Source organism: Glycine max, chromosome 14, assembly GCF_000004515.6.
Source record: "Glycine max cultivar Williams 82 chromosome 14, Glycine_max_v4.0, whole genome shotgun sequence".
Lineage (NCBI taxonomy): Eukaryota > Viridiplantae > Streptophyta > Magnoliopsida > Fabales > Fabaceae > Glycine > Glycine max.
Window position 1 is genome coordinate 45,566,247 of NC_038250.2, and position 25,943 is coordinate 45,592,189.

General features: G+C 33.2%; 2 protein-coding genes and 1 long non-coding RNA gene across 3 annotated transcripts; 1 reads left to right on the plus strand and 2 right to left on the minus strand.

Moving 5' to 3' along the window:
* Positions 1-288: 288 nt before the first annotated feature.
* LOC100788689 (uncharacterized) lies at positions 289-908 on the plus strand. The gene is made up of 2 exons (XR_418152.4): positions 289-438; positions 599-908. It is a non-coding gene; the product is annotated as an uncharacterized lncRNA (long non-coding RNA).
* Positions 909-5,856: 4,948 nt separating this feature from the next.
* On the minus strand, positions 5,857-17,718 carry LOC100789751 (uncharacterized). Its single transcript, XM_041009065.1, has 8 exons — positions 17,458-17,718; positions 17,246-17,367; positions 17,082-17,141; positions 16,508-16,627; positions 16,246-16,387; positions 6,656-6,797; positions 6,399-6,412; positions 5,857-6,039 (listed from the first exon to the last, which is right to left on the minus strand). The coding sequence occupies exons 1-8, from the start codon at positions 17,497-17,499 to the stop codon at positions 5,857-5,859; spliced, it is 825 nt and encodes a 274-aa protein (XP_040864999.1). The 5' UTR covers positions 17,500-17,718.
* A 473-nt stretch (positions 17,719-18,191) lies between these two features.
* LOC100811867 (uncharacterized protein) lies at positions 18,192-22,641 on the minus strand. The gene is made up of 5 exons (NM_001255312.2): positions 22,441-22,641; positions 22,046-22,181; positions 20,388-20,525; positions 20,184-20,305; positions 18,192-18,568 (listed from the first exon to the last, which is right to left on the minus strand). The coding sequence occupies exons 1-5, from the start codon at positions 22,482-22,484 to the stop codon at positions 18,400-18,402; spliced, it is 609 nt and encodes a 202-aa protein (NP_001242241.2). The 5' UTR covers positions 22,485-22,641; the 3' UTR covers positions 18,192-18,399.
* Between the last annotated feature and the right edge of the window lie 3,302 nt (positions 22,642-25,943).

Here is a 25,943-nt window from a genome sequence, read left to right on the forward strand (position 1 = left end):
ATATATATATATATATAAAGTTGATTTTAATCACTTTCTTAAATCAAATCTGAAAATCGATCCAATAAAAAAATTTGATTTTTAAATTTCTTGATGCATTCGATTTTCAGTGTTTTAGATCGATTTTTTTTATTATTATGCTGGATTGAATTGGTTTGTGAACACTCCAATATTCTAAATATGTGCCACGTAAAGAAAGAAGCCATGTATTCCAGAAACGTGTAAGCCAAACTCATCTCATTTTGTTTGTTACCGTTTGTATGTTAAGATACTGCTACTACTATTTTCTCTTTCCAAACTCTGAATTTGATAGGGAAGGATAATTTTTTTTTCAGGTAACTAATTTATCAAGTAGCAATAGGAGACATGGATTGTTTGTCTTTCGCAGCTTCTTTACAGGAAGGTTTTCAATATGTAAAAGCGTTTTTTGTGGGTCAGGTTTGAAATCCAAACAAGCCCTTTGCATTTTTTTTTGGTGCTGTGGTGAATTATTATTAATTGAAATGGCTTCGTGTCTTTTTTATATTCGGAAATGTTAGTTTATTAATTCATGACTTCGTGTAATGGAAGACTTGGTGTTTTTTGTTTGGAAAAACAGGTGAAGACTATTACTGCAAGAAATGAGAAGGAAGCAAGTGAAGCGGAACTTGAGGCTACCAAGATGTAAGTTGAGGCTGCTGAAGATATCAAGAACAGGCATAATAAATCTGCATAACTTTTCGCTTTTCACTAGTTAATTACTACCAAATTTCTGTCTTTTTTTTTTTTTTTTTTCCTTTTCTTTCTTTCTACTGGAACTGATGCATACGGGCATGTGGGCCGGGAAACAAAAATCTCTTTTAGTAGCTCCAATATACCTTGTTCGTTACACATGTGTGAATTAATCCAACTTAACTTCTTTTATACAATTTTTTGCTTCATTTTTATACATTAGTAACTTCTAGTCTCTATTTTATTTCTGAAGGTCACGGGCGATGGCCAAAAAACTTTGATTTTTCCAAGTAAACCTTGTCATGGACAAAACATGAATACTCTTCACGAAAAAATCAACGCATATCAAACCAATTAACAAGTTGGCAACTAAAAGAAAGAAACAAACCCATCAATTCGTGGGCCTAGCAAAATGGAACAACATTTTGCGATCACTATAATGTCTGCAATTTGTAATTATCTTAAGTTCAATGTCTAATATTATACTACTATATACAATACAAGAATTCAAAAAACAAAAATATACAATACAAGCAAATGAGATGATAGTTTTGTAAATATTGATGTATGCTGTAATTCAATTAGTTAGTGATTCATTTTGAAATTAGTTTGACAGTTATGAAGTTTGTTATATCTACATGTGCAGTATGTATAAAAATAATAGTGATCTTCAATGAGAAGCATGAGAGTGCAGAAGTTTTTTTTTGAATGCATAATGTGAGTGCGTGCGAGAACTTTATTGTTCCAACAATCTGGTATCAAAGTTGAGGTTCAAGATCCTTGGATATCGAAATTGAGATGATTTCCTCGAATGAAAATTTTCCAACATCTATGCATGTTCTCATAGGCAAGAACTATGATGATTGGTTTGCTTAGATGAAGGTAATCTTTCGATTTCAAGATGTGACAGAAGTGGTGCAAGAAGGGGTTCAAGAACCTGACAAGAACCCAACTAATGAACAGAAGGCGGCTCACCGTGATTTGATGAAAAGAGATGCAAATGCATGGTTCATTATTCATCAGTGTATAGATGCAGATAATTTCCAGAAAATTAGATCTACTGATACTGCAAAGAAGGCATGGGATACTCTAGAGAAATCCTATGCAGGGGATAGCAAACTCAAGAAGGTGAAGTTGCAGACCTTGAGAAGGCAGTATGAACTTTTACAAATGAGTGATCAAGAAAATATTGGTGAGTTCTTTTTTCGAATCTTGGCAATTACAAATCAAATGAATGCTTATGGTGACAAGCAATTAGACTTGGGGATCATTGACAAGGTATTAAGAACCTTGACACCAAGATTCGATCATATAGTGGTGGCAATTGAGCAAGGCCAAGATCTTGAAGAAATGAAGGTTGAAGAACTGCAAGGAATACTTGAAGCTCAAGAGATGAAGCTCAATGAAAGAAGTTCACAAAGATCAGCTGAGCAAGCTATGCAAGTCCAAACAACCAAATGAAGCAACTATGATGGTAGCAAGAATAAGAAGGGAAAAGGAAAGTGGAAGAACAATAAGTGGAAGGGATCAGGTGAGAGCTCCATCAGTTCTGGAAATCATAACCAGAATGAAGAAATTGACAAGAAAAATGGAGGGAATCACAAAGTGGGCAAGAAGAAATTCAACAAGAAAGGGATTCAGTGTTATAACTATCAGAAATGGGAACATTTTGCAGATGAATGCAGAAATAAAAAGATTCCAAGAAATGACAACTACAAACTCAGAAGAAGACAGTGTTAATCTGTGGTTTCTTGACACAGGCTGTTCCAATCACATGATTGGATATAAAGAGTGGTTTGTAAACATTGATGATAAGATGAAGAATAAGATCAAGTTTGCAGATAACAACTTTGTAACTGCAGAAGGCATTGGAAAGGTGATGATTCAGAGGAAGGATGGACAACACTCATTTATCAATGATGTGCTATATGTTCCAAATATGAAGAATAATTTGTTGAGTTTGGGACAGTTGCTAGAAAAGGGCTACTCAATACAGATGGAGGACAGTCAAATGAAGATATTTGATAGCAATAGTAGGTTGATTCTAAAGGCCCCTTTGTCAAGAAACAGAACATTCAAGATTGGAATTCAAATTGCAAAATTTCAATGCTTGGTTGCTTCTATAAGTGATGAAAGCTGGATGTGGCATCACAGGTTTGGTCATCTAAATTTTAGGAGTTTAAGTGAATTGAAAAGTAAGAAAATGGTTCCTGGTCTCCCTCAAATTGAGATACCAAAATAGTTGTGTGTTGAGTGTTATGTGTCAAAGCAACCAAAGAATTCTTTCAAGTCAAAAATTCCAATCAGATCCAAAAGAAAGCTTGAAGTGATCTATTCTGATGTGTGTGGTCCTTTTGAAGTGAAATCCCTAGGAGGTAACAGTTACTTTGTGTCACTCATTGATGAATTTACTAGAAAAATATGGATCTATCTCATTAAGCAGAAAAGTAAAGTGTTTAACATTTTTAAGAAGTTTAAGCTATTGAGTGAAAAGCAGAGTGATAAGGTAATCAAAGTGCTTAGAACAGATGGAGGTGGTGAGTATAACTCACATGAATTTCAAGTATTTTGTGATGAAGAAGGAATAATTCATGAAGTGAAATCTACCTATACACCTCAACATAATGGTGTTGCTGAGAGAAGAAATAGAACCATTTTGAACATGGCCAGGAGCATGATAAAAGGGAAGAGAATGCCTCATTACTTTTGGGGAGAGGAAACTTCTATTGCTGTGTATATTCTGAACAGATGTCCCACTAAGAGATTGCAAGGATACACACCTGAAGAAGCATGGTCAGAAAAGAAGCCTAGTGTGAGTCATTTCAGAATATTTAGTTCACTGTGTTTTAAGCATGCGCCTAAGCAGATCAGAAAGAAACTTGATGACAAGGCTGAACCAATGATACTCATTGGATATCATCCAACTGGTGCCTACAAGTTGTATGATCCTAGAATGTGGAAGGCTGTGATTAGCAGAGATGTCTTGATAGATGAAACAAAGGGCTGGAATTGGGAAATAAATGCTACTGACAGTTGTGAAATAAAGGTGATTATGAACCTTGAAGACAAACAAAGTGAAGATGATGTACCATCATGTGGAGAGCAACTCAGAAGGTCACAAAGAAAGAGACAAGTACCACAAACACTCAAAGAATATGAATTGTATCCTGATACAACAATCACTGTAGAAGGGGATTTTGTGCACTTTGCCCTACTTGCTGAATTAGAACCAATGAGTCATGATGAAGCCTCACAAAGTTCACATTGGAGAGCAACTATGGAAGAAGAATTGAGATCAATTGAGAAGAACCAAACTTGGGAGTTAGTCCATTTACCTTAAGGAAAAAGACCAATTGATGTGAAGTGGGTCTATAAGACTAAAGTAAAGCCTAATGAAGATGTATCCAAGTATAAGGCAAGATTAGTAACGAGGGAATTTTTGCAAAAACATGGCTTGGATTACAATGAGGTTTTCGCTCCAGTTGCAAGGCTTGAAACTGTTAGGCTCATTGTGGCAGCTGCTAGCAACAGAAACTGGTCTCTATATCAACTTGATGTGAAGTTAGCATTTTTGAATGGGCTCTACATAACTCAACCACCTAGTTATGAAGTGGAAGGTCAAGAGGATAAAGTTTACAAGTTGAATAAGGCATTGTATGGCCTTAAGCAGGCTCCTAGAGCCTAGAATATAAGAATTGATAGCTTCCTAGTCCAGCAGAATTTCACCAAGTGAACTACTGAGCATGGATTTTATGTTAGAAACTCAGATTTTGGTGAGTTTTTGATAATATGTCTTTATGTAGATGATTTGCTAGTGACTGACAGTAGCAAAGAAGATATGAGAGTGTTCAAAGAAAGAATAATGGAAGAATTTGAGATGTCTGATCTTGGTGAACTATCATACTTCCTGGGTATTGAATTTGTTTCTACTAGTAAAGGGATTTTCATGCATCAAAAGAAGTATGCCTAAGACATTCTGAAGAGGTTCAATATGATGGAGTGCAATTCTGTAATCACACCAACTGAAACTAGAATCAAGCTGCAAATAAATAGGGATGAGAAAGAAGTTGATCCTACCTTGTACAAGCAAATTGTAGGCTCATTGGGTACCTATGTAACACTAGACCTGGCATTGCCTATTGTGTTGGGTTGATAAGGAAGTTTATGGAGAAATCAAAGACACCTCACTTCCTGGCAGCAAAGAGGATTCTGAGGTATGTGAAAGGAACATTGGATCTTGGCATTTTATATCCTTATAGTCAAAAGAATATAGAAGGAGAAGTGTTTGATTATAGTGATTCAGATTGGTGTGATGATAAGGATGATAGGAAAAACACTGTTGGGTATGTTTTCAAATTTGGAACATCACCAATCTCTTGGTGCTCAAAGAAGCAAAGTGTAGTTGCTTTGTCAACATGTGAGGCAGAATATATTGTTGCCGTTATGACAACTTGTCAAGCTCTATGGCTGGAAGCTTTAATGGAAGAACTGAACATGAGAGATTGCAGTCCTATGAGGTTATTGATTGATAACAAACCAACAATTGATTTAGCCAAGCATCCTGTGGCACATGACAGGAGTAAACATATTGAAACCAAGTTTCATTTCTTGCGTGATCAAGTGAGTAAGGAGAAGCTTGAATTGGAGTTTTGTAGGTCTGAAGATCAAGTTGCAGACATACTAACTAACCATTGAAGTCTATCAAGTTGAAGGAATTGAGAGACAAGTTAGGAGTGACATCCTTGACAAATCTAAATTAAAGAGGGATGTTGATGTATGCTTTAATTCAATTAGTTAGTTAAGAGTTAGTTAGTGATTCATTTTGAAGTTAGTTTGACAACTATGAAGTTTGTTATAGCTACATGTATAGTGTGTATAAAAATAGTAGTGATCTTCAATGAGAAGCATGAGAGTGCAGAAATTTTTTTTAGAATTCTAAATTCCTTCTATTTTCTCTCAATCAATTTTTTTATCATCTTCTCTTATTCTCTAACATAGAGTGACAATAAATATATAGTGGGAGTGCGTATAAGAACTTTATTGTTCCAATAGTAAATAGTAAAAGGTGTTGTAGGTAGGAGCAGGTTCATATTTAATAAACTAATTTAGTATTTTTTTTTATGGGAGGAAAGGGCTTAGGACCTTCTAGACGAATATAGTATGTGTTAGAAATATAGTATTAACTCCTTTCTCTAGCAGAAGACCAGACACATTGATGTTCAATAGCCAATAGAGTCCGTGAATTCCATGTCTTGCTATTGCACTGTCCTTCCCAATCACTCCAGTAATGAACAGAGGAGGATCTTGTTTTGGATCATTCACTCTAACCTTTAAATTCCAAACCAAAAACGTCAAGGTATGAGACAAGGAATTGTATGCGAAAATACTCAACAAATTCATGTTTACAAAATTGATTTTGAATGAATTCATTTTGGATTATTGATTTTAATTAAATTTAATTTTGAAGTGATATGATTTATATTTGTATGTTTTATTATAAAAATAAAACTTAATATAAAGATTACCTGAAGTTACTTAACTCAAAATTAATTTTTTATGTTAAAATTAATTTTTGACTCATCTCTAATGTAAAATTAAATATGTAAATTTATTTAAAATTAATTTTAAATTCAAAATCAATTCTCATAACATTGATTAATTTTTGACTCATCTCTAATGTCACCAACGTGTATTTCACAACCTGCACATTGCATATTGTTCTTATAGTATTTAATAAACATGAATTAAAATATAAACAAGTGACATAATATCACAAAATCCGCATATGTGTGTGTAAAGTGCATATATGTACGATTTTAAAATTATGATGTACATTAAATTAAGGATAAGTATAAATTTCTTTTAAGACTTCACAAATTCGGTTTATTTTAAAGGAACATTCAGGGGTTATATCTTCTCTCTAGTAAAATATAATTAAATGAACCTGGTGTTATGGCGAGAACAATATTGTTCCAATATTCTCCAATGAAACCTGGAACCCATGCATAGAGATTGTAATCCCCACCGCATATATTATTGATTGAGAAGTAGCCTTTCTCGTTAGCTCTAGTCCAAAATTGGTATCCCTGACCAACAAAAAGGTCTTGAAAGTTAAGATTGCTGCTCAATCACTCACTACTTGGACAAGTAAATGTTGAAGTGTTTAATTATTCTCCATAGAACAATAAATTAATATAGATTTATTTATGTTTTTAATTCCTCTTCAGTTAAAAATAATCACAAATTATGTACCCAAACCGAAAAATATAAATTTTAATTTGAAAGATTAAAAAAGATTAATCTCAAAATTGAAGGACTTAAAAGACATATTTAAACCAATAATATATAACTCAAACTTTGGGTTTAAACAAGTCTATGCTCCGGTAGTTTAAACCTTGCATTCTCTTTGCCAGGATCCAGCTTCTCCTGGTGGTGCCAGTCCAACGTATGCGCCTTCTGCTATTATGTTCTTGTCACAATTAAAATATTTAATAATATATTCTAATTTTATATGTTATTATATCTATTAGATTTATCTTTAATCATATTTTTAATTATTAGATTTATCTTTAATTTTATAATTATTATATTTATTAGATTTATCTTTTAGCTATATTTTTAGCTTATATATATTCTAACAGTCACTTATACACCTGAAAATTTCACTTTACAAAAGTTACATTTTGTTCTTAATTTTACAAAAATATTATTTACTTAAATTTTTTCATAATCTTTTATTGGAACTTTGTTGTTATACCTGTTTAACTCGAACTAGTAACGTGCCACATAAACTGCCCCGTTGGCTAGATTTTTTAAAATCTTCTGAAGCTAGAAAGTCATAGGGCCCACTTTGAACTTCCTCGTTCATCTAGAAACCATTTTTGGTTTTCTTAGAGTTAGTACTCAGTTTTAATTTGTACTTTGATGAGGAGGGGCTACGTCCCCCTAGTGTTTATTCTTTATTACATAATTTCCCTACATGGAATAAAAAATCTCCATAATTTTAATAACTTGATAATGAAATTGAAACCTGACACTTAGCGTCCTCCCAGAGCTCTAGCGGGTCACACCATCTAACAAAGTGTTAAGATAAACAAAAGTGTCCAAAAACTTTCTTCCACGGCTCGCTAGGCTGGAGTTCCAAAAACTTTTTTCGCACAATATAAAAGTAGAAATGGACCGTTAAATATTCATGAGCATTAAATCTATGGTTAAATATTTTCTTTTTCTTTTTTTCTCTCTTTTTCCAACTTGTCCTTTTGAGAAATTCCTTCCTTCTTCGGATCTCTCTTCTCCCTCTTAGAAGACCTAGACTTTCTCTTCACCTTCCTTCTCGACGGCGAACCACTTCACCGCCTATATCCATTGATTGATTACCTTCGTCGACATAGTGGAATCCATTCAGACCTTGATGGTGATGAACTTTGACCACGATTATTGCTTGTTCTTTGAAATTGATATACATCTATTCTTCTGCAAATTTTGTTTTGGGTTTCATAGGATTTGATTGGAACGGAAGAAAGAGGATGAAGGGTGTTTGTTTGTGCGTGGAAAGAGAAACTGACCTACTCCCTTGTCCCCAACCAAGATCCTCTTCGTGTTGTGTCTCTCTAACATTGATGTCACATTCGCGTCTAGGTTGACACCAGTGTCATCATCGTCAAGGTCGTGCTCGAGATCGACAACACGCCATTGCCATGCTTAAGCACAATCCATCAAACACCCACAGATATACAATGTGAGATAGTCGTCAGATATGGAATGGGAGGGCATAGTCGTTGAGCATTGTCATCGAGATCTGAATTTGAACCTTCTAGATTGATATCACAATGAAGCTTGCATGCGAGTTTTCCAAATCGATGGTTCTCTGGAGGTGGTGGTGTTTTGTGCATAGAAGTAGTAGAACGTCGATGACGACAAATTCAGTATTGTCGTGACAATGACGAAGGAAGTTACGAGTGAGAGGGGTAAGGACATACCGAAGAAAGACAAAGAAAAAAAAAAGAAAAAAGGAAACAAAAATTTGACCCTCCATTGTGTTGTTGTTGTTGAGTGGTGTTTGGTGTTGCTTGCTGGCTGATTTATTTTATTTTTTTGTTTTATTTTGGGTGTTGAAAAAACTTGGTTGCCATAGGGCGGTTTCAGAGGTGTCATTGGTGTTATTTATTAGTTTCTGATGGGAGAGAAGGGGTAGGGATAACGTTAAATTGGAAAATACAAAAGATAACAAAGAAAATAAAAAAAATCAAAATGAAAAATGATCCCAATCATTTATTTTAAAACTAGTAGATCTGACGATTTAAAAAACCTTGTGCACCATGTGAAAGTTATTTCACTTTTGCACGGTAGAATCCATCTGAAATTGAAATCTAACATTCATTAACAACTAATATTAAGGAGTGTTCTACAGTGGGGTGGATTATGTAACAAGTGGTCCATTGGTGGAATTGAAATTTTGTAGCAAATAATACATGAAAATAATATTAAAATAAGATAAATAGTTAAATAATATTTAGTGATAACATAGAAAATGTCAATTATGCCCCTATTTATTACAAATCCAATAAGTTAAATTGTTTAATAGTAAAAAAGGTACTCGTTGGCTCCAACAATACTTTGGGCAGTGAACAATATTGTGTTCATCCAAACCGACAAATACAAAGGGATTTCCATCATTCACATGTGAATCTCGATAGGTGTTTCAAATTGACATTTAATTGTTTAATTGTTTATCCAACAATGTTACATTGAACTTAATTTATCAATGTCGATTAGCTATTTTCTTCTCAGAATCTAATATATTTGTTCATGTGCATAGTGAACCCCATACTTTGAAATATCAACTTATAAGAATTCTCTTTTAATTAACTCTTCTTTTCAATTTACACTCTACAATTTAACAATCATCTCACAACAGATGAGTTTTCTACATTAGAATCTAATTCAATTCACTCTCGTATAAACAAATCAATCTATTCAAACACACAAAACCAACACACAATTGTTGATTCCCTATTAAGGAAAAACATACTACCACCTATGCAATCCAACATCACAAACATCAACCAAACTTTCAAATGTCCTACTAATGAATGCAACCAAGTTATGAATCACAAATTAGAATGAGATCAATAAAACTTGAAACCGAAAGGAGTAAATTAGATGCGTAAGCTTGCAAAAAGGATATTTGATTCAACGATCTCCAACAACGAGAAATGAATCTTCAATTAATAGATCCTTCTATTGTGGAAGAAAAATTCACAGATCCTTCTTCTCATTTTCTTTCCTTCTCTTCCACAACCACTACTCTCACCTTCATTGTCGACAAGGAAGACAAAGAGGGCCATAGACAAGGAAGACGAAAAGAGAAACAATGACGTTGTTGTCATTTAAGAGTTGACCTTGGCATAGATTTGGAGCATGGAGGTAGCATTGCTGCCGCGCTGGGCGGCGAGGTATAGAGGAATAAGGGTTTCAGGTTTGGAGAGAGTTAGGTAGAAGTGAGATTTGAGAGTAAAGGTTAAAATGGTCTACTCAACATATAATCTATAAACAATTCATTGTATAATCAAATTAATATTCTCACTAAGCATGCCTTCACGACCCAGACTTCTCCATACTTCCTGACGCTAAGCGACTGCATCGCGCTAGGCGCTTGAGACGCGCTAGGCGCTTGAGACGCGCTGAGCGAACAGTCTCATATCTTCAATTTTGATTCTTTGGGCTTTACTTTGTTTTTCTGTGCCAATTATTCACCAAACACTATAAATTCACAAACTTTTAACACTTTTGCACAAAAACTTCAATGATGTTAAAATTGTAATTATTCACACAAAAAGAACGAAATATGATTGAAAAATTAACAATTCTTACATAATTTAATCCCAAAATATACCTATAGATAACAATAATCACTCCTCATAAATCTCAATCATCCAATTATTTAAACTAAGATCCAATGGTTATAAAAATGGCTAAAAATGAAATTTCCAATTCAAAAAATATTGATCCATGTGAACCACCTATTTAGGGGTTCATGGTAGAATTTACTCTAAATTAATAGGTTAGTTTATGCTTTAGCTACACAATGAAAAACTTACCGTGAGGCTTAGTGAAAGGTAAGGTTTTGTTTAACAAGGCCACTTGATCAAAACTCATTGTTGGGTAAGATTACCCAAAACCCCATGGATGGATCATCTTTGGATCGAGAACTTATTCACCCATGAACCATAAGATCTTTGTTCTCACTTGAGTATTGGTAGTTGTCATCCACCTTAATCGGTCAAAAATAAATTTCAATAAGCACGAATAATGTCATAGAGTAAGGGTTGGTTTGTCTATGTATGCTTTAAAATATTTTTCATACTTATAAAATTGTGTGATTTTAAAAAATGGTTTAATAATTTTTTGTTAGCTAAAATTAGCAGCATTTGTAAAACAATTTGAAGGGTATTATGTATTTTAATTAGGTTTAGTTTTAACATATTGTTAATTTAAATTTTGGCTAAATTTCAACTTTGGTCCCCCTGATTTGACATTTTTGCGATTTTGGTCCTACACCACTTGGTAGCCAACCATCATATGCCGCACCACCAATCAACTAAACTTCATTTCATTCATCAACCAGTCAAAATGTAGTTGAATTTGTACCACAAACTCTACACTGGTCTCCAATGAAAAAAAACTTGCTTAGATGTGAACTGAACTTTGTAGTTTCTGTCAATGTTTTGTGGTTGTATTTTGGAAATATTTTTTGGTTGTAATTTGGATATTTTTGGTATTATGTTGGTTGTTATGTATTTTGATTGTCTAAGAATGGCGTATTTTGGTACACTTCATATGCAAATAGACCATTCTTAGACAAGTAGTCAAGTACTCATTATTGGTATCCCTTTATATAAAGTTGTTATTTATGCTAATTGGAGAAAGTGACAGAGTGGATTCCTACTGCGTAATGGGATTCTATCGAACACAATAAATTTATATAAAATATACAATCATATATATTATACATTTATACAATATAAATAGAAAATATTTATCTAAATATAAATATATATTAAATAAATATAAAAATAAAGGATTTTATAAATTTATATAAATTATACAATCATATATATTACATATTTATACAATATAAATAGTACATAAATTTTTTTAGGGATAAATAAATTGATGTATCATTTAATATATATAAATAAAATTAATAATTAAATTTCAACATCTTATAAATATAATATAATATGACTTGATATAAATATATTTAAATAAATATTTTATTTGTATCGTCAGTGATAATTGCTATGTATACATAAATTGTGTAAGTAAATCACACAAGAATTATCTAATTTTTCTCTCTTTTATTGCTTATTTTTGTGTTAAACATTAGGATTCTAACATCTCTCGAGTTTTTATCTCGTAGGTGCTCAAACAGGTAAATTTATAGTGTTTTAGTGGTATCTTTTTCATTTTTGCAAACACAAAAGAAGGCATGGAAGGGAGTTGAAGAATTGAACAGTCTTTCTAAGCGTGTCGCCTTCACTCAGCGTGAGAAGCCACATGGGAAGCCAACTATCACATGCATGCTCGCTTAGCGCGTGGCTGTTAGTGGTCATTTACGACTAACTTTTGTATTGAATAGTTACATGAAATTAACATCTTTCCTTCAATCTATGGTTCTTTTTGTAGGAATTGTACATACTTTCATGTTTAGTTTGATTTTATATAGTAGATACTCTCATTTTGTGAATTAATATTGAAATCACTTCAATTTCAGGCTAAAAGAAGAGAAGGTTCAAGCAGCTGCTATCTCGCTAAGCGAGACATATGCGCTTAGCGAGTGACATCCACTAAGCGAGGCATGCAGCTCGCTTAGCGTGTTAAGAAACCCTAGAAGAGGATTAGTCAGAGATGTGCTCGTCCAGCGTGCCGCAAGCTCGCCCAACGAGTCGTTTGTCTCTTCTCACGCTTAGCGCGCCCTACTCGCTAAGCCAAAATTCACTTACTCTCGCTAAGCGAGCCTTCAGAATTTGAAACGTCAATGAGCCTTTAAAACACTGAAGTTGGTGGAAACTAAAGGAAGAGTCGAAAAAATAGAGCCAAGGGAGAAGCTAGAGCGATAGAAACGAAGCCACCAAGAGAGTCTAGGTTAGAGGAGTGAAATTAGGATTCTAGAGGTTGAAGGAGACATCCTCAACCCTCCTTAGTCATTTTCTTCCCTCAAAATCTGACCTTTGTATTGAAAGCTCATTACTTGTAATGGAAGGCTAAACCTCTTGGTTAGGGAGTTCTACTGAACCGTTGATGGAAAATTCTCTTACTATCTATTTAATGTTATTTTTATGTGTTCATTGCTTCTATCTATGCTTATTTTTGCATGTTTGTGACTTGATCACCCATTTGTATGTATAGTTAGGATTTTTAGTACTGGATAGTGCTTTAAAGCCTTAGAACTTGATAGAGCAAGCTAGAAAACTGTATGTCTAGGAATGGAGTGGAGCGATCTAGTCCATATTATGTTGTAAACTTAATGCAACTCTTTTATGATAAGTTTGTTGAGGGATCAAGGACGAGGTTTAAAGAGAGTTAGGCCCATTCACCCGAGGGATTTTGGTTTGGGTAATTTCTCAGCATAAGAACACTAGGATAACATTAAATAGAGAAAAATATTTAACAACATCAAGGTAGATTCAGTATAACAACCCAATGATTTTTACTTGATTGTTTTTACTTCTCAAACCGTAGATATTTAGTTTATAGTTAACTAAATTTTCATACAAAAACCCAACTTGTCATTCACTTGCTTTCAGTTTATACAAAACAAATGTTTGCTCACTGAATATACAATTTTCTGAGTGATACAAATTCCCTGTGGATACGATACTCGGTTCTTACCATTTTATTTACTACTTGAGCGAATCGGTACACTTGCCGACGCATCGCGAATAGTGGCCACTTATCCCCTTGCTTAGTGCATGGTACATGCTTAACCACCCATATTGTGCTGCATTTTAAGAGGGGGAAAAGAGAGGGAACATATTGAGCATTTTTCCACAGAGCAAGAAGCTAGGGCACATCCATTGGAGGGAAACTCATTCACTTGGAGCTTTTCTTCCCCTTCCTCTCCATTTTCCTCCATTCCCTTCCACTACCTTCACCCCCTTTTGTATTTGTAAGCCTCTCATGACAATGAGAGGCTAAGCCACCCATTGTTGGGAGCTTAACAACCAAACTCTCTTGATGTAATGGTTCTAAGTATCTAATTAATGTTATTTTAGTATTATTGTCTCTTTTTTGTGCTTACTTTCATGTTTGTGGCTTGATTACCCATGTTCATGTGATGTTATAGGGTTTAGGCATTTATAAATGTTTATATCTAAAGAACTGGTAAAGTGCATCTAAATAATCCATCTCTAGGGATAGAATGATATTATTTAACCTATTTTATGCATCTCTATTCATAATGCAATTTATCTAATTTATCTCTTAAGGGATTATGGGAGAAATTAGGTAGATCAGACTCTTTTATGTGAGGAATCATGGCTAGAGTATGCAAGTAGATGTAGGTGATAATAGAAATAATATTGAATAGAAAAAAATCATTAATATTGCATCAAGAGTAGTTTTGGTAGGATAATCCCCCCAACATGTCCGTAATTCTGCATCGACCATCATTTCACTGCTCCGAGTGTTTGTTTTCTCGCCCTTTGTACATGCTAGCTTCATAGTTACATTTAATGTCACATGTTGCAAATATTAGAATCAATTCATTAATTGCTTAAAAATTGGATATACATAAACTTTGAGTACAATCAAAGTCCTTGTGGACTTGACACTCGATCTTACCGTTTTGAAATACTACTTGGACGAATTGTTACACTTGCCAAGGAGTTAACAACAAGTATCTTCTCCAGTTTTCTCAATTTTTTGGCTCAACGAAATTGATTTGGTTGAGCGAAATGTTTCTCATATGAGATTTTTCAAATTTTTTTGCATAATGTGCTCAGCCAAATCAATTATGCTAAGTGAGAACTACTCTATTTTCTGCGTATATGTCTTAATATCGTGCACGATAAGATAATATGACTTGATATAAATATTTTGTCGTGTACGATAGAATCCGACTCCATCATAGTGCATGATAGGATAATATGACTTTATATAAATATCGTGTCGTGCTCGATAAAACTTCACTATGTAGAACCCACTTTGTCATGTACACTTTGTCCCAAACAAAATATTAGGAGCAAATATATTTCAGCAACCAAAACACACACAACCAGTCACATACCTTGTAGTTCCCACAACCGAAAAACCTTTTACCAACATTATTGTCAGTCCAAGTAGTGACCAACGGAGCATCTAAGTTGCATTCACAATGAACGCGACCTCTATTGATACCAAAACCATTGCAATACGAATATCTACTATTTTCCATCAAGGTAGAAGAGGAAGAGCATGGGGAAGAAGAGGAACAATGTAAGGATGAAGAAGAGAAAGAGGAGAAGAGGAAGCGAGGAACATCGTGAAGAGAGGAAGAAGAGGAACATCGTGAGGAAGAAGAAGAGAAAGAAAGAGGAAAAAAAATTTCAAATTAAATCAATTAATTAAACATATAGTCACGATCAACTAACGATCAACACTTTTAGACGTTACAAATTAGCCAAGTGCACAAAAATCGTACAAATTTAAAACTTGAGGGACGAAATCCAATCATTTTAAACTTCGGGAACCAAAATCGCAAAAACCTCCATCCAAGGGACCAAAGTTACAATTTAACATTAAATTTTTTACATTGTCAACTAACTAAATTACACTAAGAATAATTTTAAAAATAATTATCACAAAAGTTAATATTTTCAATAATATAGTGATCTATGATTGGTTGATAATATTAAAAATATTTAACCATAAACATTATTTTTACATACAATTTTAAATTTTAATTCTTACAATATTTTTATAATATTTTTTCCATTTTAATATTTACATACACAAACTTACATATATTTTATTTCTTACATTAAACATATAATTTTTTTTAGTCCCTGAACGATAATTCTAATTGAGATTCATTTATAGACAACTTTTTCATGAAAGGATCAAAATGTAGATTTTTTTTATGCAGGAGTTAAAACAAAAAAAATATAGAATATAGGGACTAAAGTTAAATTTAAATTTTTTTTGATATAGAGGTTAAAGAAAGAGAAAAATAGATAAAATATATGATGTAATAAAAATAAATTAAAAAGAGGTTAACTATACTTTTTACTAAAAGTTTTGAGTTTTAAGTCTTGCGATATTGGAAAAAACATAGTTAAAAGAGAATATTTAAATAATATTAAAGTTTCATATTAAAAAATTATATTACAGGTAAGTTTGTGAATACTTCAAACTTGAAACTAATACGATAGTGGCTCAAAAATAATTTAGAAGTAATTAAGTTAAGAGTATTATATTTTTTCTTTTTCTTTTTTTAAGAGTTGCATTGCAGGTCTAGTATTTTTTTCATTTTTAAAAAAAATAAAAAGGTACCTCTCCCTTGAACTCTGGTTCCACTTGATTAACGAGCAAAACTGCCTCCGGCGGAACTAGTTCTTTTCCTCTTCCGGGTAATCTGTCGTCTGGGAGAGGCATAAATCTTTGTCTATCATCCGACACGGCCATGTAATGAAAACTACGCAAATAATTAACATCCAAAAATAATCACTACAGAAAGCTAATTAATTTACACCTTTGTCTAATACAAAGGACACCAAAAATGAAGAAGAATATGTTTCATAAGGTTAACCCATACTTGTCTTTTCGAAGCTTATAAACAATCCTTATTTGAGGTATGTTGAAAGCAGGCCACTCTGCTAGGTGTTCAAAGATGGCGTAGGAGTAGAATCCTGAGGAATTACGAAGCATCACATACCTGCACAAATATTTATCGTTTAATGTAATTAACCATCATGACTCATTTCAATCTTGTATAATTAGTAACATATGCTAAAGGGTATGAGGGGTCTATTCAATTGGTTGAGTAAACTAGGCGAGTTGTCATAAACCCTCAGGATCTGTCTTCGATTCCAACAAGTAAAATTTAAAAAAAAAAAATGCTAAAGAGCTTCGGAGATGAATCCCACTTTCTTGTGAATGAGATTTCAACCTGTTCCTCATTTTCAGTTACAACATTAAAACTTGTTCCCACATTAAAACTTGCAAACAATTAAACTCGTCATCAAAGTACTAAAGACATCATTATTTACAGCCATAGTTCAAGTGTTTTGGTATATGATAATCTCTAGTAACTAAGTAGTAAGTAGTAACATCTGGTTTAATATAAAATGGGAACTAAACTTATATTATGAGAGGCAATGATCACATACCGTTCAAATGTCCCAGCTGTTCCTGTACTTCCGGCTTCACTCCAAACAACGTCCCAATACCTATGAAAATTGAAATAATTATTTAAAGTAACCATAAACATAAAGTCGCATGAATAGTGAGGAAAACGATTAAGAAACACTAAATATGAATAGTGTACACTTACCCTCTATGCTCACTTCCACTAAGAACTTCAAGCAGATTATCAATTCCATTGTATTGTATTCTAGTGACTAATCCACCTGGATTGGATAAATACACTTGCAGGATGCCATTGTCCATAATCACCTTCAATTCCAAATTCAATTTGCCATAAATTCAGAATATATATTATGCTGAAACTTTTGAATATAAAAAATAAAGAAAACAATGCCTTACTAGATTGTCTTCGATACGCAACTGCACTGCTTGCGAGGCCATGGCGAAGGATCTTCGCTAGTTGCTATATCTTTTCATAAATATTTACTAAAATTTATTTCTTTGGTTTTCATGGTCAATTCTTTACTCAATCGCCACTGTAGCCGTGCACGTTTAGGATTGTGACTTGTTACTTTACAATAATAATTTTGTTACTTGGCTAATAGTTTTGTCATATGTGATGCCCTCAACAAACTCTATTCAATTCCGTGATTTTCTTTGCAAGCCTTAAAACTATCTTTACCAATTTTCAGTTATCTTTGCCTCTACATAACTTATTATATATATATATATATATATATATATATATATATATATATATATATATATATATATATATTACGTCTTTTATATCTAGTTTTATCAGAATAAGACGTCACAAAATTGAAAAAAGAAAGGAAAATGACAAAAAAGAAAGCAGAACATACTCTTTGTATAATGATTATCATCTTTTTGATATGTTTCTTTCTCTGTTTCTATGTCTACAACTAACAGCCATGTTAGGCATGCTGGTTGTATATCAGTCAGAGAGAGAGAGAGATGATACATTAAAATGACCTTTACCCATGCTTTAACGACCGTGATACAACAATAACCTATGGTCAAGGTCTTTAACAGAATCCTTAGCACTTAGCAGAGCGTTCAATTTCTAACAGTATCATATAATAATAAATAAAAAAGAACAGAAGATTTCCTAAAACTTTCAATTATTGTCATCAAATGCAGAGCTACAGTCATTTTCAATGAGTCTATAATTAAATATATATTTTATAAAATGACAATGCCGATGTGTTATACACTTCCAATACATCACATTAGCAAAAGTATATCTCATCCGGCTTCTGATGCAGGGGAATGGATTATACAGAAAATGCAGGATCCTAAAATGTTTTGACTTTGTTGCTAATGCACGTCACTGGGATCTGCTTTCCTCTGTAGAAAAAAAGATCCCAGTATGACAGCAATACCAGTGATGGCTATTGTGAAAAGAAGGCGTTTAGTTGAGAAGTCATTCTGTGGCGGCAGCGGCCTTCTTCTAGCACCTTGCTCTCTCTCAGCTTCCCTCACATTCCTTCATACAAGACACAAGTGAATTGCTTAATTATAAGCGAGAGAGACACCTTGTGAAGCATTAAAAAGGTCAGAAATAAATGATTACATCCACGACATGCAAAGAGGGAGGTGCATCATGATTCTAGCATCAGAAATTCAATTACATCACAAGCATTTCTTGATACATTTACTTAAATAATGAAATCAACTTAAAACATTGATGTCCTCAGATGACGTAAAATTACAAGGGAAATCAAATATTACGCAATCAGATGATAATTCCTTGCTAACAACTTCGTGTAGTATGTCTATGATCATCAATAGTATCAAATTACTATTTGATCCACTAAATCAATTTAAGCTCATATTCTCAAATACTATCTACTTTATCCCAATAGTAGCAAGATTTTCATCCATTTTTAGTAGGGAATTCGGACTGTGCATGTTAGAACAGCCAGGCAGTACTATATCACAACCATTAAATGATGGGTCTTTACTACTCCTGTAAATGTACATCTTAGCACTCATCTAAAATAATATATAGCAGCAGCGATAGAATGTTTATACTAACAAATATTAATAGGGATATGATGCTAATTACTGCTTATATGCAATGAGAATTCACGAAGGCATGGATATAAATGATCCCGCCTTGGTGGCGGGGTCTGGAATAATGAGACTAAGGATTTTCAGCCCAAAATCACACAGGTGCTTCGATGTCATGTCCATGTTATGAACCAACTCTCTCCAAAGTTAATGTTGGGTAAAAGCACATGAATGATTTTACATTTAATAGCATTGATATGCAACATGAAAGCATGTAAATTATACCTAATTGTTTCTATCCTTAATTAAAAAGTTGCAACACATTAGTTTTCTAGAAGCAATATAAATATAGTAAAGAAGAAGAATTAACCTTAGGAGGTTCAATTTGTAGTTACATGAAGTGTTTTAGACCAACTTAACTAAAGGCTTAAGCTGTTGGGTGGGAGGTTCAGCATTGGTTTTATATATATAATATACCCTTTCATGCAAGATTACTTTGGGCTTTATGCATTTATAATGCATAGGCCCACCCTACCTTGTGTGCTAGAATTCAACTTAATTATGAATGGTGTGGCAAGGAAAAGAACTCATGACCAACTGGTCATAGAGATTCTGGTACTATTTCAAGGAGCAATACTCCTTACAGCCTAACTTGTTAAGTGCAGACTCAAGATTTGTAACATGAAGTAACCAACAGTGTAAGTTGAAGCCTGAAATGGAACAGCTATGCAAGCATTAACTCCACTTATAAGGTGGCTTTCCAACAAAGATAATTGGGATACACAACTATTCCTTAACCCTCAGAATGGATGATAACAATTAAAACAGAATGAAAAAAATTTAGTATGCATAGTGAGAAATAGATATGCATACTATATTGAGAGATTGCAGGAGTTTGGTCTATGAACAATAAGCTACAATGCTACAACTGAGAAAATATGAACACAACAACAACAACAACAAAGTCTTATCCCACTAGCTGAGGTTGGCTACAAGGACCACACAACGCCATTTGGTATGGTTAAATATGAACAAAATTAAAAAAATAATTACAGGTTTTTCTTCACAAAAATGATGTTACTTCCTACCTTGAAGTACCCACAGAACTATCTTGGATGCCATTGCATCGAGCTTCATGGCTGAATCTTTCACGCAGTCTAACATATTTGTTACAAAGGTGACAAAGCTCTGTTCGATTCCCGCATACTTCCTGAAAGATATAAATATCAGACTGAAATTAGTGCAAAAGTATATGAAATCTTCTCAATTCAAAAGTTCTTTATAAACACTACCTGATGCTCGGCCAGATCAATTGCTGGCAATGGAAACTCACAGAACTGACAAGTGACAATCCTTTGAGGGCAATTTTCACCTTTATGGATATCTAAAATATCACGCTCCATTGTCTCACTGCATAATGAACAAGAAACCTGCACCAACCTACCTTTTTGTTTAGAACTAACATATAAGTATATTTTAAATCTGACTTTAAGACTGTTACAGTTTGCCAAAGGAGGCTGGGTTTGGAGGAGGGAGGTTTCCATCTTAGGGGGGAGGTGGTACATTACATATAGCCAGTTATGAAGCACAAATATAATACACATATAGGATAAAATATATTTTGATATGTCAATACAACTATTTTTAAAGAGGACAACATCCAACTTCCATTTGTGGTTCATCAATAGACAATGCTACCATTTTTTATTTTTTAGGTGCTTCTGTCTCATATATACAGAATTATATTTTCACAACTTTTTCTTATAGGCTTGGATACTTCATAGATATGTATCAATGAAGTATCCAAGGGTATTAGTTTCGGTTATGTGAAGAAAATGCAAGTATCGGCACTTCACAGATAGCCAGTTTACCCAACTACTTTTAATGGACTAGTGTTATTAAGTCCAATTCAATTTTAGGGTGGCTGATGGAGTATCCAAAAAATCCATTCAACTTCCCCACCCCACTCGAAATCTTCTCAGTCATGATTCAATGATTTCAAGTTTTCCAACCATTAAAGAACATTATCTGGTCCAGTTGTTCTGGTAAGAGGACTTCTAGATGTGTTCCAGTGATTGGTTTCTTACTCAAGAACCATGACAGCTCTTAGGGTCTTGTTTGTTCTTAATGTGCTTCTAATAAGGTTTACGAAGTTATAGAATTAGTAAGGTGGTTATAGTTGTAATAGCAAGAACTTGACTAAAATAGTAGAAGCGGTTGAAGGAAAAGCATTAATATTTGTTTGTATTTGGGAACTAAGCATTTGCTCTGTTGCAGTCTCGTAGGAAGGGGAAACCCTTGGAAAGAGAATTCCCTCATTAGATTCAATTTAACATATTAGCAAAGCATTATTTTTCCTTTCTTTTTTTCTGTTTCTCTCAGCTTTCTCTGTAAGAACTCAGAACCCGTTCTGGGTTCCTAGCTGCTTGTTCCTGAAGCTTGCAAGAATTTTAGAGTCAATGCATATGTTGGGGTGTTTCAAAACACCAAGAACCCTCACTTCTCCCAAGCAAGAACCCGTTCTGTGTGTGTAGTTACTTGCTTACTTGCATATGTGCATCTGGGGTCTGTTTCACGTCAATGGTAAGGTAAAATGTAAAAGCTACAATCTGAAGCTTCTCTCTTGACGAGGATCCAACACTGTGAAAAGTAGAAACAACATGCACTAAACAGAGCTAACAATTTTCAACAAGTTAAAGCATTCAATTTTCTACTCTTGCCAATGCTTAGAACTCTAAATGTAGAGGTCAGCCACTTAATTCAGCATTTATCTTTACAATTTATTTTGGCTTAAACTAATCGGTATTAGGCAGTCAACAATCCTTTGGGTATCTACTAGAATTATTATCTTCCATTTACACAAAATGATTCCAAGTAACATGAACTTAATATACTTCCTACAAAATTGAACCAGGAAAAACAAAGGTAAACAACACAGAGCTTAACATACCGGTGCATGGGTGCTTAGATAGTGATCCTCCGCATTTTTTCTGGGAACCATATCACCACAAACTTTGCATTTTTCAAGCTTCCGAGAGCAATGAGCATAATGCAAGTCAATATTTGCAGCAGGAATAGCCCGATCACTGAAACCATATCATTAAGATAAAGACCATTCATCATGCACAACAACAAAAAAAAAAACTAATGCTTCCATCCCATGATTCCATCAACCAAACAAATAATCCCAATTTCCCACAATTTTTATTTATTATTATCATTTTGGCATAAAACATTTTAAAAAACAATTATTTTTTCAAAATGAAGAACCCAAACCTATAGCTTATTTACATGTTTCTGGAAACAACAATCCAAAATCACTCTAGAAAATTCGAGGTGTTTTACCAGTGAGTGCATATACTAGTGTCTTGATCCGAAACAGCTTCCATCGCCGAAGATACACACAATCCTACACCAGAGGGATCCCTCTACGACAAAATCTCCGGAAACCAAACAAAAAAAAGTAGACGGAGAATTTCGGATTATACAAGGATTATTACGAGGATTAGGTTTTGGACAACTTCGGATTCGAGCATAACAAGGTTTGGTGTATCTTAGATTCCGATGTTGTTTTGAATGGCTTTTTGGTTGGGATGACTTTTTTTTTTTTGTTCGGTTGAAGGCTTTAACTCGTAAAAAAAGGAGTGGGGATGCAGCATTTCTGTTCACCATACGCGCCATTAATGTGAGGAATATGGATCCACCGTTGTTCGTCAATTTGGGCCCCGTTTGATTAACACTCTTAATGGTTTTAAGCTAATAGTGCATTACTATTTGTACCCTCCAAGTTGCTATTAAAGTTCTCCACTTTTTTTTAGAAATTTGTCCTAATGTTTGACATCCCATAGCCCAATGAAAACAAAATTTCATTAAGTTCATCTGTTTCATGAATTAAAAGTTCATCCTCGAAGAAATATGGAAATATTACATTCTCATATTTATTACAAGTTTTAACAAATTGTTATCGTGTATCAAAAAATATTATTTTTGAGTGTTCTTATTCCTGGGAAAAAGTTATAACTTCCCTTTTTACTATTTTTTCATTCATTTTCATTCCCAAGGAAAAGGATGAGAGTGAGATATTCTCATGAAAATATTAAAAATTACAATTTTTGACACACCTATAACTTCCATTTTTACCTTTTTTTTTATTAAAATTGCTTTGAATTTTTAAATGTATTCCTAGGAATATCAAAATGTAACCAAACAAATTTATAAATATATCCAAGAATAACATTCCTAGTTATACTATTCTTAAAAATGTGACTCCTAAGATATAATACAATATCTTGGTATCTTAAAACAAACACTTATTGTGTATTTCGATAAGACTTTGTTGAGATATACAATAGAAAAATGTTTATGTTTTGTATCTCAACAAGATATATATAACCCAAAAATACATTTTGAAAACATATTTTCATTGTGTATTTTGTTAAGATATACAACAAAAACACATTTCTATTATATATTTGGATAAGATATACAATGAGATTGTGTTTCTATTGTATATCTTAAAAAAAATATTATTAATATATACAATAGAAACTTATTTCCCATACATTGTAGGAATGTCAAACGTTAAGGATATTTTAGTTTTAAAAAATCTGAAAAACTAGAGGGCTTTAATAACAATATATAGGTGCAAATGGTAAGTTTGGTAACCATTTCCTGTGACCAAAAACAAAAAGGATGGTAACCATTATTACAACTTGGGCCCCGGTGAACCTATACCGTAGCCTACCTCATTTAATACCCAGCTGTTTCAGCATACCAAATTTAAAAAAGCAATGTGGAAACAGCTCGTGCCCCGTGATATGCTTCATTATGTATTGAACCAGTACAGTAATTCGTACTAATCACATAAAATACTATTTAAGTGCTATCTTTAGTCCTACACATAAAATAAAAATAAAGGAAAATGCAATACTAATCACACGAAGGTTTTCCATCAACAAAAATCACTATCTTTTCTAATTTTTAATTTATAATTTTTTTAAAGAAAATAACAACCTATTACTGAAACTTCGTGCCATTAGTGCATTTTTTCCGTATTGTATAGTAGTACTAAAAAATAAATGGATATTTTTTTTTGTCTTATTTACAAAAACAAATTATTTTTAAGATATATTAATTGTTAATTTGTTTTTTAGGCACAATATATTGGAGAGTAGAGTATATTTCCAACACTTTTCTCGAGTAAGGGATAAAAAAGTTTGACTGACTTAATTGATAAGATTGAACTGCATTAGCTTGTATTATTGAGTTGGAGTTGTTATTAGTGGTCTTCCATCAATTACATGGAGTCATTTGGTGATTAAAGTAAACTTTCCTTGGGGCTTCCGAAGTTTCGATGATACTAACTTTAGAATATAAGACAACATCCTTAAACTTTTCTTATAATAGTAGTGACTAACAAAACCATCCCACACTTTTCTCTATCTCTGAGCTTGCATCATTTGATTGATGATTGACACTTGTCCATATCTTAACTTTTACAACTTTCAGGGCATGAAAGCCAATGTTTATAATTCCTACTGCTTAATTATATTTGCTTCGCGTGGTTCTATGCCCTTGATTTTCGCCTAATTATTCGCCGAGGATATCCATTTGTTAATTTTCTTTTTTCTCGTACTGTTGAATCTCATTGATGAGAGCATCCATCATGGTTCACGTGGTTTCAGCCAATCAAAAGCTAAGCAAAAAGAAACTTTCATGTTTCAATATTCTTCCGTCCTAAAAAAATCCTTCATCCGTACTCAAGTTTATATATATAATCAATTAACTTTGATATGAACCACTAGGTTGAACTAGTGGAGGAGTTTGGATAATGTGTGAGGTTTATAATTCTAATCTTTATATCACTAGTGTATACAAACTAAAAAAGTAAAATAAAAAATTATTATGTTAAATATAATGACTCATGAGAAAAATAATAAAAAAAAGTAAAGATAAATCTACTATTTATTTTAGTTGTCTGGTTCGGGAGTTTGTTCGTCTAAAAAATCTATCTAGGATTTCAGGATGTTGGTTTATAAAGTCTGTAATAGGATTATGTCCTGAAACTGTTTGTGAGGTTCCTGTGAATGGCATGGTCCTCATTTTCTTGGGTATTACTAAACATAGGAAGTGTTGACCCCCAATTACTTCCAAACTACATAGAACAATGGACTTCTACTGTTATAAGAGATTATAGGGTGAATCATGATAGTCATGTATCCACCAGCCTAGACATGATAGCAAGAGCTGAAAATCATGAAACAAATCTAGTAGATCCTAGTCCAAACATCTACAATTTCTGTAGCCTAATACAGAGAATCTTTACAACCCAATCTGTAAATGACAAAAATATCATCAGACATAAGATTTATCTAGGTAATCTAGAAAGACTCTCCATAAGTTATTTTGGAAAAATAAAAGAATTTACCCAAGACTATCTAATGTATGCCTCTATAACAGAAAGATTTACCGATAAATATTTAGGAGAAAAATTATTCTTAAAACTCTCAGGAAAATTAGAACAAAAATTAGAGACAGTTGGAATGATGACCAAATTGACCCAGTCATGAACAATTTAACTGTCAGAATTCAACACATAATGAAAGTAATGAAAGATACATGTACCAACATAGCCATTAACAAACAAATAAAAATGGTTGATTCAGAGATTTGTAAACAGATTTACGCTCCTCAACAATACCACAAAAAAATTAGGAGAAAGAGACCTTAGTATAGACCTCCCAACAAACAACCTTCTAGGAAAAAGAATCCAACCCGTATGTATTCAATTAGAGCCTCTAACTCTAGAAAACCTACTCTTAACAAAGAAAGACATATTAGAAAACTTA